Here is an 18,292-nt window from a genome sequence, read left to right on the forward strand (position 1 = left end):
ACTTCAGTCCCCTCCACCTTTCCTGATCCTCCCCATCTCCTCCCTGACCTCTCTAACTTCTGTCCTTTCACCTTTCCTAAATCCCATTACTTCACATCTACCAATTCCCATTCCCCAATGAGAAGAAACTTCTGTCAAAGTTTCATGGTAACTATTTCTGTCTCCCCTCCCCTCCATGGAAAACTTCAAGAGTTCCCAGTCAGGTCTCAAGTCTCCAGTCATTACGTGTCTCTGGGTAAAGACCCTTGTCCCACTCCCTTCTGACAGGGGGTTTTAAGGCTTCACAGCTCCCTGCCTTACATTGTGATATCCCCAGCAAGTCAGTCTGCCTAAAAGTCAGTGTTTGTGCTTTGCTTTCTCTCTAAGGGCTATGAATAGTGTGGCTTTGTCTATACCTAAAACTTAAGTAGACCTTGCTACATCACTCAGGGGTGTGAATTTTTCATAACTACATAACTCAGAGATGTAGTTAAGCTGATCAAAGCCCTATTGACTTAGCTACCACCCTGCTGAGAAGTGGATTTACTACAGCAAAGGAAAAAACCTGTCCGTCGCTGCAGTGAGTATCTACACTAGATGTCACTGTGGCACAGCTGCAGCACCATAGCAGTAGCTGCTGTAGCATCTGTAATGTAGGTATAGTCTACATTGCAGTGGTTCCCAAACTGTGGGTCACAGTGGAGTAGTGCTATCAGCAGATGGGGTTGTGGCAGTCCTGAGTGTGCAGAGGATGCCATTTTACAAAATGAGATCCTCCACACAGCATGACATCTCACACACCATATGTGTGAGGTCAAGCCACACAGAGGATGCTATTTTGCTCTACAAAATGATGCCATCCATACAGTGTGACCTTGCATGCACCATACATGTGCGAGTTCATGCTGCAAAGAGGATGCCATTTTGCTTGACATCTTCTGTGTGATGTAACCTTGCACATATGGTGCATGCAAGGTCACATAAAATGGAGGATACCATTTTTAAATGGCATCCTCCATGCTATCTGGGATCATGGGAAACAATACATCTGAAGATCTGAAGATGGGGTCACGCAGGGAAAATGTTTCCAGCACTTATAGAGAAAACATACATAAAACAATAAAAGAACTTACATACATACTAAAAGCTTACCAGAGGTCATCCTCAGGGCTCTGGTGAAGGTCAGTCTATCAAGCCCCATAGCTGGGTTTGCCCCCTTGATTACAAGTTCATGTCAATTTTTAGATCAGGCACCAGAACCCCACTTGGACAGTTCAGCTGTTTCGTTATACAGGTTGGGCCTCTGATCACCAGTCTCCAGGAACAGGTAATCACAAGTTGATGGCCCTCTCCTCAGGGCGTAGCTTGAAAAGGCAGAATTTTTGCAAAACTGTGGTAGTTGAATTTACATTAACCATTTCTAGCTAACACCTTTCGGAGAAATGGGTTTGTTACAGCAACGGAAAAAATCCTCTTCTATTGCTGTAGTAAATATCTATACTAGACACTACAGTGGCACAGATGCTGCGCCGTGGCTGTGCCGCTGTAGCGCCTGAACCATAGACAAAGCCTGCATTGCCAGTAGTTACAAGTCACCACACAGCTCTTTCTAAGCAAGCACATTTATTGTTAAGGTAAAAAGCATTACAGAGAAAACATATTCAAAAGAATAAAAGTACCTGCATGCATATAAATAACTTATTAATGGTCACCCTAATTCCAATTTAGGGTTCTGGTAGGGGTCAGTCTTGCAAACCTTACAGCTGGATTTGCCCCCTTGGTTACATGTTCATGTCAGTTTTTAGATCAGGCACTAGAACCCCAACTGGAAGGTTCAGCTGCTTCTTTATACAGCTTGGGCCTTTGATCTCCAGTCTCTGAGAATGGGCAATCACCAATTGATGGCCCACTCCTCAGGACATAGTTTAAAAGGACTAGATTTTTGCATAACTGGTGTAGTGGAATTTACATTAACCACTCCCCAGGGATTCCTCAGGAAACCCACTTAACACTTATTGTTCCAAAAGCCAATGCTTGTTTCATGTGTTTAAATATATTCCTTATACTTCCCAGGTCTCATCTATGCCATAACTTCAGTGTAGGGTACTGGGACTGACACATAGTCTGTCAGTCAAGACCCAGAGTAGAATGTGATGTTTACTCTTTGAAAATAATACAGGCAACTAAAATGGGGCCAGGCCATGAAATTCAAGTATGAGATCTGAATCCAAATGTCCTCAGTATTAGAGAAGGTTTGGATTCAGTCTTCCAATTTGAGCCCCTCTATAGCAGACAAGTTGTTTTACAAAAGCAACAGGTGCCCAGCTTCTCCTAGCCAACCCTCCTTGATATTTGTCTTTAAAATGTATCCATGTTGTGCTCACTAAGATAAACAGGGCAGGTTCTAGCTCAGACGAGTTCAGTGAAGCTCTTATCAGATCAGCTAAAGCAAGGAGGCTTCCAGGTTAGACCAGCTCAGCATACCTCTCCTGATTAATTAAATCCCAGCTAGTGCCTGACAGGGCCGGCTCTACTGTTTTTGCCGCCCCAAGCAGCGCGCCGAATTGCCGCTGCGGACGGCGGGGGCAGTCAGTGTGCCGTTAGGGCGGCACGTGTGTTTCTGTGGCGGCGGCAATTCGGCGGCAGCTTCTGTCTTCAGCTGGAGGCGGCCGCCGCGGGCAGCTGAAGACAGAAGCTGCCTCCGAATTGCTGCCACCGCGGAAACACACGTGCCGCCCTAACGGCACACTGACTGCCCCCGCCGTCCGCAGCAGCAATTCGGTGTGCTGCTTGGGGGGGCAAAAACACACGGACTGCCGCCCCTTGCAGATTGCTGACCCAAGCACCTGCTTGGAATGCTGGTGCCTGGAGCCGGCCCTGGTGCTTGGCCACCAGTTAACAAGGACAACATCCTGCAGCATCAAATGAAGGGAAGGGAAAAAGACCACTGTCAAGATGTTCTCTTCTCTAATTCATACTCTGAAGTGCCAAAATTAAAAATGTTGCCCTTTCTCTCCAGTCTGACTCCAGGACCTGCTTTTACAGACAGAATAAAGGAAGAGTCAAGATGACAGGTATGGAATGGGGGGGTGAAACTTGTCGGGGACTCAGAACCCAGACGGCAAGGTTCGTTGTCTGACTGCAGAGAGACAGGCAACACCAGGAAGGTCCAGTGACAAGCTCTTTATTGGGGAGTGCACACAACAATAGAGAGCGGCCCGTCTCCAGAGAGAACCACCCACGGTTTTAACAACTAGTAGGGTTATATAGACAGTTCCATTGCGTCATAGTTAAAACAACCCAACCCCCCTTTATTAGTTAGAAAGCTTCTAATATTTATGCATTTTTTTGACACTACAAACAATTCGTGATGCCTCAGCAACTTCTTATCAGCTTTGTTGTCATGCACTAGAAACTAGGAGAAAGGAGGGAGTTAAGAACAGATGAAGAACAGAAACAGGGAGTGGAGACTGCAAGTCTTCATATGTCCAAACAAACTGTTCCTAGCACATTTGGTACAAGAATGCAGCCCCCCCCTCTTATCTCGTTCTCTGCAGCTCAAGCAAGCATGTCCTCAGGTTTTACAGAGAGACAGGAATGGCCCAGCAACTACTGTTAGCCTAACTTTGGCTAAGCTGGCCAAACAACCTGTTCTATACTTCATTTTTTTGGGCCTAACAAACTGATGTCATAATCTCTCTCACTATAAAGAGAGCTAGAAGAGCAATTTTCTCTGGACTTGACGCAAGCAGACCAGAGCTAGAATAATACCAACACCATTGGGACAGGTACTAATTGTAAAATGGGCCAGATCCTCAACTGGTATAAACTGACTTTCATGGTGCTATTCCACTTTGCATCAGCTGGCCAAATGAGAATTGTTTAGAAGTTTGAGCACAGAAGCCAGGAATTTCTGTTTCTAATGCTGCTGACTCACTGCATGACATTGAAAACAGTATGTCATTTAGGGCGAATTTGTCAAAAAACTGTCTTTAATTTTGGCTGTCATTTTTGACAAAGAATTTTTTTATTTGAACCGTTTCAACCATCTCTACTTTAAGCATGCACTTAAATGTGGTCCAGAATAGGGATATTTTCATGAATCAGGGCCTTAAGTCCTTTTCCCTCAAATATCAGTTTGTTACTGTTTGATGCATTCCTGTCTCCTTGATAAAACATCTACACAGCTGTAACTCATCCACCAATTTGGGGCTTGTTCTCCTGTGCCTATGCACACCAGTACCTTTGCTATCTCCACATCTGTCAGTTTTTAAGTAATCTAGCAAATGTACACTCTAGGAATTTCTCTGTATGCTAGTAGTTGTGGATGATTCTGCTTACTGACAGGGATAAGATTCATCCAAACTAGGTACTCTAGCTGCTCTTTCCTCTCTCAGGGAAAAAGTATGGTGACAGTAGCTTTTCCCTGATTTCCAGACTGCCAACTATAAACCAGTACTCTTATCATTGCTTTTTCCAGGTGGCTGTATTTATGAGCAAGCATGAAACACAAAAAATAAACAGAAAGCCTGTGATATCAGCAATCAGCTGAATGAAGTACTGATTTTTTTTTTTTTTTTTTTTTTTTTTAGTATTGCTAAAATACTGAAGGGAAATGATGCAACATATTCCAAACAGAACTGCAAAAGGTTGATTTTGTGTTTCCAAAGGGAATTTTCTTATGGGGTGTCCACATAATAACCTCTACAACCCAGATCCCAATACTCCTCTGAGAGACCTGGGGGAGGAAGCTGGGAGGATGTATTCAGGATCCATTCCTGAAGGTTGAGACCAAGCTATCTTGAGCCCGCTTTTGGGGTCCACACATGCTGGCCAGCAAGAATGGATTCTTCTTGTGCTCCACATCATAGAATGGACAAATCTTCAGGTGTTCAGACATGGAGGGAATGTCACTGAACTGCCAGTTGTTAACAGGGGAGAACAGGCTGCTAAACTGCCAGATCTAGTATGTGGGAATAAAGGAGAAAAGACCGGAACGTTAATTAAAATGCAAAGAGGTTTTACAAACACATATTATTACAATGGACTGTCATTACTCTTAATCGATTGGACTAACTAGTGGAGTCATGATAGCATAGGATTGGTGTAACAGTGGACAATCAGGTCCTATGTCTTTATATACACTGTCTTATAACATCTCTCTTTGTGTAAATACATACCTGTGTATCCCAAACAAAAAGTAAAGTAAGGTTGAGAATGTACATGAATAACTTATAGGTAAAAAACAATAGATCAATGTTATAATTATTCCAAAACCAAGCATTATAAATCTAAGAACTTCAGAGTTAAAGTTATGTGTAACAGAAATCCAAATAGGTGAAGTATTAGCCAATACATATATGATAGTAGTAGTATACACCATATTACTAGGTATTATACATAGGGCTCCATGTTTGTCACAGAGGCCACAGAAGTCACTGATTCTGTGACTTCCTGCGACCTCCAGGACTTTTCTGCAGTGGCTAGTGTGGCTGATCCCAGAGCCGCCCAAGCAGCTGGCCCCAGGGACTGCCTGAGCAGCGGCCAGTGCAGCTGGCCCTGGAAACCGCCTGAGCAGCAGTCCTGGGGGTGCTGGGAGCAGCCGCAGCTCGGTGGATCCTGGCAGTGGTCCCGAGGCGGCCGGAGCAGAGTCACAACACAGCAGTATGGAAATTCTGGGACAGTGCTAAATTCTTAGCTGTCCATAGGAAGCACCAGAGAATGAATTGTAATTAAAAGCAGGTTCCTGCCTGCCTAAATTATAGTAGGGCTGTTTTGGCCCCTGATCAGCTTAGAACTGGAAGGGAGGAAAGGTGGTTTAAAAGTTCACCCTCTTTCCCTGTATTTGTTAGTGAAGTGCTGGTGAAATGTGCCAGACTGACAACTCTGTAAACTTATGTCCTCTGTCAATAGTCCAAGAGCAGCAGAACAGCAGCAGTGTGAGGTCCCATCCCCAACCTTGCACTCCTTCACCAATCTCCCTCACTTCTCACCTGGAGGAGTGAGAGAGGAATTCCATTAATAGATTCACAGATTTTAAATCCAAAAGGGACCACTGTGATAATCTATCAGAGGGGTAGCCGTGTTAGTCTGAATCTGTAAAAAGCAACAGAAGGTCCTGTGGCACCTTTAACACTAACAGAAGTATTGGGAGCATAAGCTTTCGTAGGTAAGAACCTCACTTCTTCAGATGCAAGTAATGGAAATCTCCAGATGCAGGTATAAATCAGTATGGAGATAACGAGGTTAGTTCAATCAGGGAGGGTGAGATGCTCTGCTAGCAGTTGAGGTGTGAACACCAAGGGAGGAGAAACTGCTTCTGTAGTTGGATAGCCATTCAGACATGGAGGGAATGTCACTGAACTGCCAGTTGTTAACAGGGGAGAACAGGCTGCTAAACTGCCAGATCTAGTATGTGGGAATAAAGGAGAAAAGACTGGAACGTTAATTAAAATGCAAAGAGGTTTTACAAACACATATTATTACAATGGACTGTCATTACTCTTAATTGATTGGACTGACTAGTGTAGTCATGATAGCATAGGATTGGTAACAGTGGACAATCAGGTCCTATGTCTTTATATACACTGTCTTATAACATCTCTCTTTGTGTAAATACATACCTGTGTATCCCACACAAGGAAATAAAGAAACAAATCAACAGAGCCAGACGTGTACCCAGAAGCCTCCTGCTACAAGACAGGCCCAAAAAAGAAACCAACAGAATTCCACTGGCCATCACCTACAGTCCTCAGCTTAAACCTCTCCAACACATCATCAGTGATCTACAACCCATCCTGGACAATGATCCCTCACTTTCACAGACCTTGGGAGGCAGGCCAGTCCTTGCCCACAGACAACCCGCCAACCTTAAGCATATTCTCACCAGCAACCACGCACCGCATCATAACAACTCTAACTCAGGAACCAACCCATGCAACAAACTTCGATGCCAACTCTGCCCACATATCTACACCAGCAACACCATCACAGGACCTAACCAGATCAGCTACAACATCACCGGCTCATTCACCTGCACGTCCACCAATATTATATATGCCATCATATGCCAGCAATGCCCCTCTGCTATGTACATTGGCCAAACTGGACAGTCACTACGCAAGAGGATAAATGGACACAAGTCAGATATCAGGAATGGCAATATACAAAAACCTGTAGGAGAACACTTCAACCTCCCTGGCCACACAATAGCAGATGTAAAGGTAGCCATCTTACAGCAAAAAAACTTCAGGACCAGACTCCAAAGAGAAACTGCTGAGCTTCAGTTCATTTGCAAATTTGACACCATCAGATCAGGATTAAACATAGACTGTGAATGGCTATCCAACTACAGAAGCAGTTTCTCCTCCCTTGGTATTCACACCTCACCTGCTAGCAGAGCACCTCACCCTCCCTGATTGAACTAACCTCATTATCTCCATACTGATTTATACCTGCATCTGGAGATTTCCATTACTTGCATCTGAAGAAGTGAGGTTCTTACCCACGAAAGCTTATGCTCCCAATACTTCTGTTAGTCTTAAAGGTGCCACAGGACCCTCTGTGATCATCTACTCTGCCCTGCATTGCCATAAAATTTAACACAGTAATTTCTGCATGAAGCTCATAAACTTGTGACTTGTGATTTAAAGATTTCAAATGATCAAGCAGAATCCACCACATCACTTGGTAAGTTCTTCCACTGGTTGATTCCCAGCTCTTAAAATATTGTAACTTATTCCTAATCTAATTCCAATTTGCATTTGGCTAGCTTCAACTTCCAGCTGTTCGATTTCATTATGCTAGGTTAAAAAGCCCTCAGCTCTTACCTATCTTCTCCCCATACAGATACTTGTTATAGACAATGATCAGGTCACCTCTTAACCTTAACAGACTGAGCTCCCTACGCCTCTCACTGAAAGTCAGATCTTAAAACCTTTTTGTGGTTCTTCGCTAAACCCTCACCCATTTTTGAAGTCCTTTTTGAAGCACAGACATCAGCCATGGACACAGTGCTACTGGAAACAATGTGGTGGTAGTCCTCTGCTTACCATATACATAGGTAACACTGGTCTACAATTTTTGAGAAGTCGTCTGCTTCAGAGATAAAATGTGCTATTTATTATGTATTTTGATGTGCTGAATTCAAATATGACAATTAAAACAACTGATTGGCTACTGTTTCTAAGATATTTAAGTTTTTACATTTTATGTCTATGTATATTGTGTAGATAGTAGAATTTTAATCATAAATTGTAAACCTAGGTCTTTTCATGTGTTTATGGTTGCTTTACATGATAATATTTCACCTGTCCTGTTTATGTAATACTTTAAAAATCAGCAAAAGGGTTATATAAATAAAATGTATTATGAAACAAAAGGCAAAAAACTATTGTGTACATAGTTTAGTCCTATTCAGTGTCTACTCGGCGCTTCTTGGCTTGTCTCTTGTATTCATTAAATGGAGCATCTCTTGTCACTGTCCACCAATAGTCTGCAAGCATTCGTGGGCTCCATTTGCCCTGATAGCATTTCTCCATTGTTGCAATGTCCTGGTGAAATCACTCGCCGTGCTCGTCGCTCACTGCTCCGCAGTTCGGTGGAAAAAAATCTAGATGAGAGTGCAAAAAAATGTATCTTTAGTGACATGTTGCAACCAAGGCTTTTGTATGCCTTGAGGAGGTTTTCCACCAACAACCTGTAGTTATCTGCCTTGTTGTTTCCGAGAAAATTTATTGCCACTAACTGGAAGGCTTGCCATGCCGTCTTTTCCTTGCCACGCAGTGCATGGTCAAATGCATCATCTCGAAGAAGTTCACGAATATGAGGACCAACAAAGACACCTTCCTTTATCTTAGCTTCACTTAACCTTGGAAATTTTCCACGGAGGTACTTGAAAGCTGCTTGTGTTTTGTCAATGGCCTTGACAAAGTTCTTCATCAGACCCAGCTTGATGTGTAAGGGTGGTAACAAAATCTGCCTTGATCCAACAAGTGGTGGATGCTGAACACTTTTCCTCCCAGGCTCCAATGACTGTCGGAGTGGCCGATCTTTCTTGATGTAGTGGGAATCTCTTGCACGACTATCCCATTCGCAGAGAAAACAGCAGTACTTTGTGTATCCAGTCTGCAGACCAAGCAAGAGAGCAACAACCTTCAAATCGCCACAAAGCTGCCACTGATGTTGGTCATAGTTTATGCACCTCAAAAGTTGTTTCATGTTGTCATAGGTTTCCTTCATATGGACTGCATGACCAACTGGAATTGATGGCAAAACATCCCCATTATGCAGTAAAACTGCTTTAAGACTCGTCTTTGATGAATCAATGAACAGTCTCCACTCATCTGGATTGTGAACGATGTTGAGGGCAGCCATCACACCATCGATGTTTTTGCAGGCTACCTTCCATGAAGAAGAATGGGACAAGATCCTTTTGACGGTCACGGAACATGGAAACCCTAACATCACCTGCCAGGAGATTCCACTGCTGTAGTCTGGAGCCCAACAGCTCTGCCTTACTCTTGGGTAGTTCCAAATCCCTGACAAGGTCATTCAGTTCACCTTGTGTTATGAGGTGTGGTTCAGAGGAGGAGGATGGGAGAAAATGTGGGTCCTGTGACATTGATGGTTCAGGACCAGAAGTTTCATCCTCTTCCTCGTCTGACTTAAGTGAGAATGATTCTGGTGCATCAGGAATCGGCAGACCTTCTCCGTGGGGTACTGGGCGTATAGCTGATGGAATGTTTGGATAATGCACAGTCCACTTTTTCTTCTTTGACACACCTTTCCCAACTGGAGGCACCATGCAGAAGTAACAATTGCTGGTAAGATCTGTTGGCTCTCTCCAAATCATTGGCACTGCAAAAGGCATAGATTTCCTTTTCCTGTTCAATCACTGGCGAAGATTTGTTGCACAAGTGTTGTAGCATATGTGTGGGGCCCACCTCTTGTCCTGATCTCCAATTTTGCAGCCAAAATGAAGGTGATAGGCTTTCTTAACCATAGTGGTTATACTGCGCTTTTGTGATACAAAAGTCACTTCACCACAAACATAGCAGAAGTTATCTGCACTGTTCACACAAGTACGAGGCATCTCTGCTCACTTTGGCTAAACAGAAATGTGTCCCTTTGCAAAATCAAACACTGACAAATAAGAGAGCATGACACTGTATGATTTCTAGAGCTGATATAGGGCAATTTGTTCAGCAGAATTTGTTCAGCAGAGTGATGTTTGTTATGATTGCATCATCCATGACTTCTAGGAATAACATGATGCAATTCATATCATGTATGACGCAATACCAGCTTCAGATTGCATCATTCATTGTTTTGCCTAAAAAGCAAGTACTGTCCAAACCCAGTCATAGATTTATTCATAGATTCAGTCAAAGATGTATTTTAGTCATTTCTGGTTTAAATTGAGATCCCTTCCCTTTATAACTCACTTATCCTCCACCATTCCCAAGTCAAGGGTCGTATATACTGACCCAATAGCATATCTTGAAAACTAGAGCCAATCAACAATTTTAAGCATCATTTTCATTCTCAGTGACCCAGAATTAGTAAAGTTTGACTACATTTATTTCAGAAGCATTTTGGCTGTAAAGCAGTGTAAACATCCCTATTTCTACTCGAGATTTCCTTTTTTATACATCCAAAGTTCATATTAGCTTTTTGGACACAGTTTTAAACTGAGAGCTCATGTTCATTTGGTTATCTACTTTTACGCCTAAGTCCTTTGCAGAGTCACTGCTTTTCAACATGCAGTCCTCCATCCTGTGTGACCCACACTCTTTGTCTCTTCTTGTATGACCTTGTATATACAGTCATATTAAAGGGTTTGTCTGCACAATGTGTTAATGTGCACCAGAGGGGCATAAATTCTAATGCGCACCAGCATGTTTGCACACTAACTGGCTCATGTGACCATGCTGGGACACATTAAAGTTCCCTTGGGCACTCTGATGTAATCCCATTTCAAACACTAATACATTAACACACATGAGAGAACTTTTAGTGCACACCAGCAGGTTTCACACTGGCCAGTTAGTGTGCAACAAGCTGGTGTCCATTAGTATTTACATCCCAGCTGGTGCACACTAACATACCATGTAGACAAGCCCAAAGTTTTAAACTTAGACATGAAGGGCTTCCTATCCCATGCTTGATACCTTATGCAGCCAAGTCCCAACAAAGCAAATTTTCATGAAAACCCTGTAAATTACCAATCAGTGAAAACATTAGGAGTTGATGTGAAAATCTGGGCTCCCTTCACAGTCACAGTTACTTGCAAGTATTTCACTTTTGCCTTACGAAATAGGATGTGGTCGTTTCAGGCTATCTTTAAACACTGTACACAACCCAAAAGAGATACAAGTCTAATTTCTAAAAAGTTCTGTGCATGACCTTTAAGTGTCACATCAAACAGAGTCACATCTTGTGTTATATTTTTAATTAGACAATCCTGCAAATATCTTTTGTTTCCCAAACACCACCTTCACTTGCCTTTTTGCGAGCTCTCCATGAAGTTCCTCTATGGGAATATCTTTTTTTCTCCCACAGCAGGAGGACCATCCCTCTCTCTTGAAGTAGAGTGGCACAGATATCCCTCATCAATACAGACACTTGGGACAGCTGAGACAAGCTGAAGCTGTCCAAGAACCCAGCAATATATTGTAAAAGTTCCAATGGAAGGCTGCTCAGGGATTCTTTATTTTTTCCTTGATTACTTGTTGTAAAATTGCATTTCTGTATTTCAGAGGGCACAGGGTCAACTTCTGGTTTAATAGCAAATGTATCAAGATGCTGGCTGTAGATAATCTTTGCTTTATGACTAGCAGGGTAGAAGCGGTTTTGAACAAAAGTACATCCCAAGTAGGCAAGTGGACAACGATGTTGGAACCATCCGTTTAGACAGGACTGGATATCAGCATGAACATTCTTGAAATGTGAAGGAAACTCATCCCTCCTGAAGAAGTGATTGCAAGTGAATGTGAAGGCTGAGCAGCTTTTGTTATGTCTTCTAGTAACACACTCAGTATGAAGCTCTACATGGAGTTCTGGTGGGCTTTTTATATCCAGAACATCTGCTAGAACAGCTCTAGAGGAGAAGGGTTCCACCTGAAAGCTGTATGTCTGTGTCCCAAAATCCATGAACAGTCCATCAATATTCTTTGCTTCCGAGATCTCATGACCTTTCAGTTCCTTTTCCAATGCACACAATAGTGTACTTCTGGCTGTATCTGATTTAGGAAATTCCTCAAGGCTTATTTGCAAATCTGAAGTATCCACTGACTTGTCCATCGTTGCTATCTTGTATGCCAAGGCATCTCCAAGTCGTGCTCTTTTGCCACGATAGCTAACTGGCACTCTGAAGGTGCACACAGTCTTCACTTCATGAGCCTCTAAGTTCCCATACACAAAGTCTTTCTCTCTTGGTGTGCAAGCAGCAAGCTGACCAAAATGGATGAGCATTCTCCCATGATGCACCAGGTACATGTTATAATCCCCTATGTTAACTTCTTTTTTCAACCTCTCCAGGATCCCATCTTGCCAAGGAGCCAGACCTGTCTTTTCTGCACCTGTAATCACTTGATTATTTTTGTTTTCTTTTGGTTCTTCCACAATAGCTGCTTCCTTTATCTTCTCTTTGGGGTTGCCATCACAAAGAATCTGTCGTGTTTTCTTGTAGCTATCCCCTTCCTTTTTTCCCGAGTTCGCTGAAAAGTCTGTTGCCTTCAATGCTGAAAGCTCTTTGCTAAACATATTCTCCCAGGCTTTGTAACTTACTAGATCCATCCCCTTCTTATCCTTTGCCAAATCCTCACGCTCCTGTTGGGTAAGCTCAACAACTTGGCCATCAGCTTCTTTAGAATCACATGCTATTCCTCCAACGGCTCCTTCTTCCAAACCTGCAGTTCCAGCTATTGGTTCTTCCATTTTATCATCTTCTCTCCATTCTGGAAACAGCTCGATCATTTTCAGAGTCCTAAAAAGAATCTTCTGATCTCTGAGGGCTAGAGCTGTATCCAGACACTGTTCATTATGTGGCTCCTTCATAATGTTCTTATGTAGAATGGTTTCTGAGTCTACATTTGGCCAGCGATTCCATTCCATAGAGCAGTGGACAACACTGGCTGGACAGACCTGAAGGTGCTTTGCCAGCTTAAAACGGGCCATTGAGAAAGGGCAGCCATAAACTGCGTTGAGGCATGAGACCTGCTCTAGGGGACACAGGAGTTGGTGTTCTTCCTGTTTACACATATGAAAGACAGCCCCACAGCGTGAATGGCAGTTGATCACTAAGCAGGAGATGGTGAGCTCGATTGGGACTTGGCATTGCCGGTTGAAACATTTCTCACAGTGCTTGTGCTGTCCAGGACTGGTTTTCTGAGCCCTGCCCTATGAACATCATAGATAAGAGAAGACAAAAAGAAAACACAGTTATTGCCTAAAGAAGCATATTGACCACAGACCGAAGTTGCTTGACTCTTACATGCCAAGTCTAAAATGTTGTTCTAGTCTGAAAAGTGATTACAGAAAAATGACACCTGCTTACATATCAGATCTGGTCCTTGTGTGTATCAGAGTCATATCGGTTAATAATGGTGATGTAAATAAGCCATTACTGCTCTTTACTCTTGTTAGTCCAGCAGAGCAGCACTGCTCTGAAAGAGTGAGCTGGATTCTAGTCCTCCTTGTGCATCAGTAACAGAGCTGTTTATTAAATTCCAATCAGTTGGAGGTAAGGTATGAGAAAGTTCACAGTATACATTTGAGCTCTACAATAAATCTTCCAGCGAAACCAAGGAAGGCCATATTTGACATTTCTGATATGCCTAATCATGGCTGCTTTTGCTCAGGCTTGCTTTATTTTTTTAGAACTTACAAAAAACAAGCAGGTTACTAGGCTACTAGTTTTGTATGAAATGAACTGCTTATCTACCTTTCTTTTATGATAGTGCTTTCAATTAATCTCACAGCTGTAAATTAAATGAGTTTAGTCATATAAAATTAATTATTTGTATTTGTGTAAGACCTTTCCAGGACATTTTTCAAAGTGCCTTGCAAACATTAATGGAGCATGAAAATAATTCTGGGAGTCACCTATTATTATGCCCTTATATAGATGGGGCAACTGAAACACAAAGATTAATGCCAAGCACAAACAGGCCCCATTGATGTCAATGACTTGTCCCAAGGAAGTTGCTGAGACAGGAAGAGAATGCAGGACTTCCCCTGCTCTAGCCACAAGACTACATTTCAATCTGGTTCAGCCCCATATTTCATTTGAGGAGGGAAAAAGCCAATGATCAGGAGGCACTGTAGTTAAATCTATAAACAGTTCCCTTCTCCTTTTCCTTCGATACACAACAAAAAAGATACAAAGTGGGGGGACCTTTTATGTTGTCAGGATGAAGAAAAGGATATGGACAATTTTACTGGTAGTGTCTTACAAGGAAATCACACTTCCTTCTCAAAAGCACCTACCATAATTCCAGCAGACTGTCTTGTTTGTCTCTGAGGAAAAAATGCGAATAATTAGTCAAATAATTAAGACTTCTGGGTTTCAGTAAACTAAACAAATACAATGGTGACAGTGCCTCTCAAGTGTAGTGCTAGCCTTTTGGCTGTCCAAGGTGGAAAATGTTTTCAGCATCCCTTCTGCCCCCAGAAACTGAGCCATAATAAACAAACAAATAAATAAAATAAAAATAATAATAAATAAAAATTATGAAAACTGAGCAGCACAGCGGTCCAATGTCCCCTGGAAATTGGGGCTCAGGGCAACCATTGTGGTTGATCACGCATACAACCAGTGCTGGTGCTGAGATGTTAGTGTTTTGCATTGCTATGCAAGAAACTCAGGTTCTACCATCCTATCCCCAGAACAGCAGATCATAGAATCATAGACTATCAGGGTTGGAAGGGACCTCAGGAGGTCATCTAGTCCAACCCCCTGCTCAAAGCAGGACCAATTCCCAACTAAATCATCCCAGCCAGGGCTTTGTCAAGCCTGACCTTAAAAACCTCTAAGGAAGGAGATTCCACCACTTTCCTAGGTAACCCATTCCAGTGCTTCATCACCCTCCTAGTGAAAAAGTTTTTCCTAATATCCAACCTAAACCTTCCCCACTGCAACTTGAGACCATTACTCCTTGTTCTGTCATCTGGTACCACTGAGAACAGTCTGGATCCATCCTCTTTGGAACCCTCTTTCAGGTAGATGAAAGCCCCCTACTCATTCTTCTCTTCTGCAGACTAAACAGTCCCAGTTCCCTCAGCGTCTCCTCATAAGTCATGTGCTCCAGACCTCTAATCATTTTTGTTGCCCTCCACTCGACTCTTTCCAATTTTTCCACATCCTTCTTGTAGTGCTTTCTTGTAGATGCCTCACAGAAAGTAAGCTCAGGCCCTGTGGGAAGAAATGATACATAATGCTGCCTCACCCACATTCTTTGAATCCTGTGGTTTGTGTCCTTCTCCACAAAGAAGTAGCATTTTCACAATTAGCAAGAGGGAATCAATAATAATACTAAGGGAAGGAAATTGATCTAGATAGGACACTGCTTGGTGGGATCTGTAGTCACTACAGTACATACAACTACAGTAAAATTTGGCCCTCAATACCTCTTCAGCTTAGATTCTCAACTCTCATGGGCTCTGCAGCACTGAACTAGTCCATTGTTGTCTCTGGCAGTGACCAATACCTGTTGATTCAGAGAGGTGAAACCAACACTGCATGCTAGGAGAAAAAATTCATGCCTGACCCTCGGCCTTGTGATCAACTTACATTCTGAATCATTAGTCTTGTTTACCCAATCTGTGTCGGCACATAGGGAAACAGCCAGTTTTAGCAGATTTATAAAAAATTAGGTGTAGTTTATTAATATCTTTTCATTCCTACAAAAGTGAAGACGAAATATTTCCCTCATTGGCAGATGTCACGGGGCCAATGGCCCTTCAGGAGAACTAGGGCCTAACTGGCCCATGACAACCCTGTGGGCTACAACTGGAAGCCATCAGGTGCTCCAGGTGGTGCCCTTTTAGCTAATTAGTAATGGAGCAGCTGAGCTAGATGCCGAGGCAGTTAGAACAGTATAAAGGAAAGGTTGCTGAGAAGGAAGGGGGGAGAGAAAGGCGTTCTGTTAGGAGAAGTGATGCAGCTACTGCAGGCTGGAAGTGAGCCATTATGTAAGCAGGGGAATGGTCCCACTATTGTGGGGAACTTTCCTGGTTCATACACTACCCTGGTGAAATGGGCTAGCAAAAGGATCTCAGTCCACGCTCCCACTCCCTTTACTCAGAGGTCTGCCTGACCTCAAGGGCTACCCTTCCACTCTCCTGTGTGGCAGAGTCTTCATAACCCCAACAACGCTGGGCTCAGGATTCCCGGGGGGGCTTGACCCCCAACCTTGTTGTGATCACTTAGGACAGGGCTAGGATGTTCCCATTCCGAGGTGCTCTCTCTGCTGGATGCTTCCCTGACCCACTGATCATTACATACCGTTCAAAGCAAATACAATTTATTAAACAGCAACTAGTTTAAAAAAAATAAGGAAAAAATGGGAAAGGTTAAAGGAAAACATGTAACCCTGCCATAGGTGCTGGAACTAGGAGTGAGGGGCTGCTGCAGCACTCCCTGGCTGGAAGTGGTTTCCATTACATACAGAGTTTACAGTTTGGTTCAGTGGCTCTCAGCACCCCCCCTCGGTGGGCACAGGGGAACCACAAACAGCGTTGCAGGAATGTAAGGGAAGTTCACGGTCTGTTCCTCACATGTCCCAGGGCTCCTTTTCAGGCCCCGGCTGTGCTGCAGGGATGCTGTGGGTCAGACACCTGCAAGGCCTCTTGGCTGGGGGCATCTCCCTGCACTGGGCCCGCTGCCCAGGGTCCCCACCTCAGTGCTCCCCAACTGCTCACTGCACTGGCTCCGGACTGCTCCAGCTCCTGTCTCAGCCCCAGGCCCAACCTGCCTCAGCCCTGCTGCTGCTCTGCCTTCAGCACAGCTCCCTGGGCTGCTTCTGGCCCCTTTAGCTCTGGTTGCTACAGCTCCCCTCCCAGCACTGAACTACTCCCTGGGCTGCTTCTCTGGCTCTGCTCTCCAGCTCAGCTCGGGCTCCTGCTCTCTCCTTAGCTCAGCCCACTCTGTTGCAGGCAATTCCAGCTCACACAGAGGACAGGACCCCCCTGGGCTCCTGACTCCCTCATTAGCCTGCCCACCCTATCAGTCAGGCTGATCTGGAGCATTGGCCTCCACCATTGGTACTGATTTCCCATCAACCCTTCCCCTTTCTTTTGGTACTGGGAGCTAGCCAACCAACCTGCCCCCCCACCGCCACTGAATTTTAGTAAGGGGCCAAGAGTCCCCTTACACATAGGAAGCAGGGTAGGCCGCTGTAGAGCCAAGCCCTGAAGGAGGGCTTGGAGCTGACAGTGAGAACCCCAAGAGAATTGTCAAGATCTCTGGAGAATGGAGACAGTGGCAGAGCTCTTCTCACTAGCCTCTGGGAAGAGAGCTGGGGTAAATCTCCAGACCAGAGTCCTACAGGTAGAAACTGGCTTTGGGGAAGGGAGCAAGATGGAGAGAGAGAGCTCTGGTAAAGAAACCCCATGGGAGCAGAGTAGACTCCTGTGGAGGAAGCCCTGAGTTAGGCCCATGATGGATAGAAGAAACCCACAGGGAGCAGGTTAGTCTCCTGGGGGAGAAGTCCTGGGATAGGGCTTGTAAGTGGGAACAAGGAGACCCCCAGAGGTAAACTGCCAGAGTTCCTGGAGGAGGGAGGCAGTATGGGGAATCCTGCTGTGAAAGAACTAGCCATTAGTTTGGCTGGAGAGGGGCTGAAAAAGAATTATTACTTTGGATTGTTAGGATTTTTGTTTGGACCTTTTTGTTACTCTGGAAGGGGACTGAACTTGGCTGGAGGGCTGAGCCCCAGAAGACCTGGTGAGAGAGAGATGGCCTCCAGGAGGTGCCAGAGACAAGGGCTCCTTGCAACATCACAGCCTGACACAAGAGGGTGCTACAGGTGGTACGCAGACCACTTTACAGCAGATTATTCTGTAATTGTCCATTATGGAGTCTTCTCCATCTTCCTTGGAAGCGTCTGGTACTGGAACAGGTGGACCACTGGTCTGATCCAGTTTGGCAGTTCCTATATTCACATACTATAGAAGATGAGATGTTTCTTTCTTGGAATTTAGTTTTATCTATATTTGAAGTGCTTACAGGAGCGAGAGACACCAACCCATTTATTTCTCACTGGCAGCAGCACTGCTATGCTAATTCTTGTCATATTTTGCTGCAACTGTA

The 18,292-nt window shown here is 44.0% G+C and overlaps 1 protein-coding gene across 6 annotated transcripts in view; it reads right to left on the reverse strand.

The window, feature by feature from the left end:
- Positions 1 to 1,585: 1,585 nt before the first annotated feature.
- FBXO40 (F-box protein 40) overlaps positions 1,586 to 18,292 on the reverse strand; it is a 40,262-nt gene continuing 23,555 nt past the window's right edge. For 2 of the 6 annotated variants that reach the window (XM_054042219.1, XM_054042236.1), the window contains exons 2-4: positions 14,470 to 14,499; positions 11,485 to 13,380; positions 6,235 to 6,387 (exon numbers count right to left, since the gene is read on the reverse strand). In XM_054042219.1, coding sequence (XP_053898194.1) covers positions 6,235 to 6,387; positions 11,485 to 13,380; positions 14,470 to 14,499 — 2,079 coding nt within the window. Of the gene's footprint in view, positions 4,943 to 6,234; positions 6,388 to 11,484; positions 13,381 to 14,469; positions 14,500 to 15,134; positions 15,213 to 15,292; positions 15,395 to 18,292 lie in introns of those variants that run through there. The other 4 variants (XM_054042249.1, XM_054042244.1, XM_054042213.1 and 1 more) reach the window with 4 other exon arrangements.

This window comes from Malaclemys terrapin, chromosome 1 (genome assembly GCF_027887155.1).
Source record: "Malaclemys terrapin pileata isolate rMalTer1 chromosome 1, rMalTer1.hap1, whole genome shotgun sequence".
NCBI classification, from domain to species: domain Eukaryota; kingdom Metazoa; phylum Chordata; order Testudines; family Emydidae; genus Malaclemys; species Malaclemys terrapin.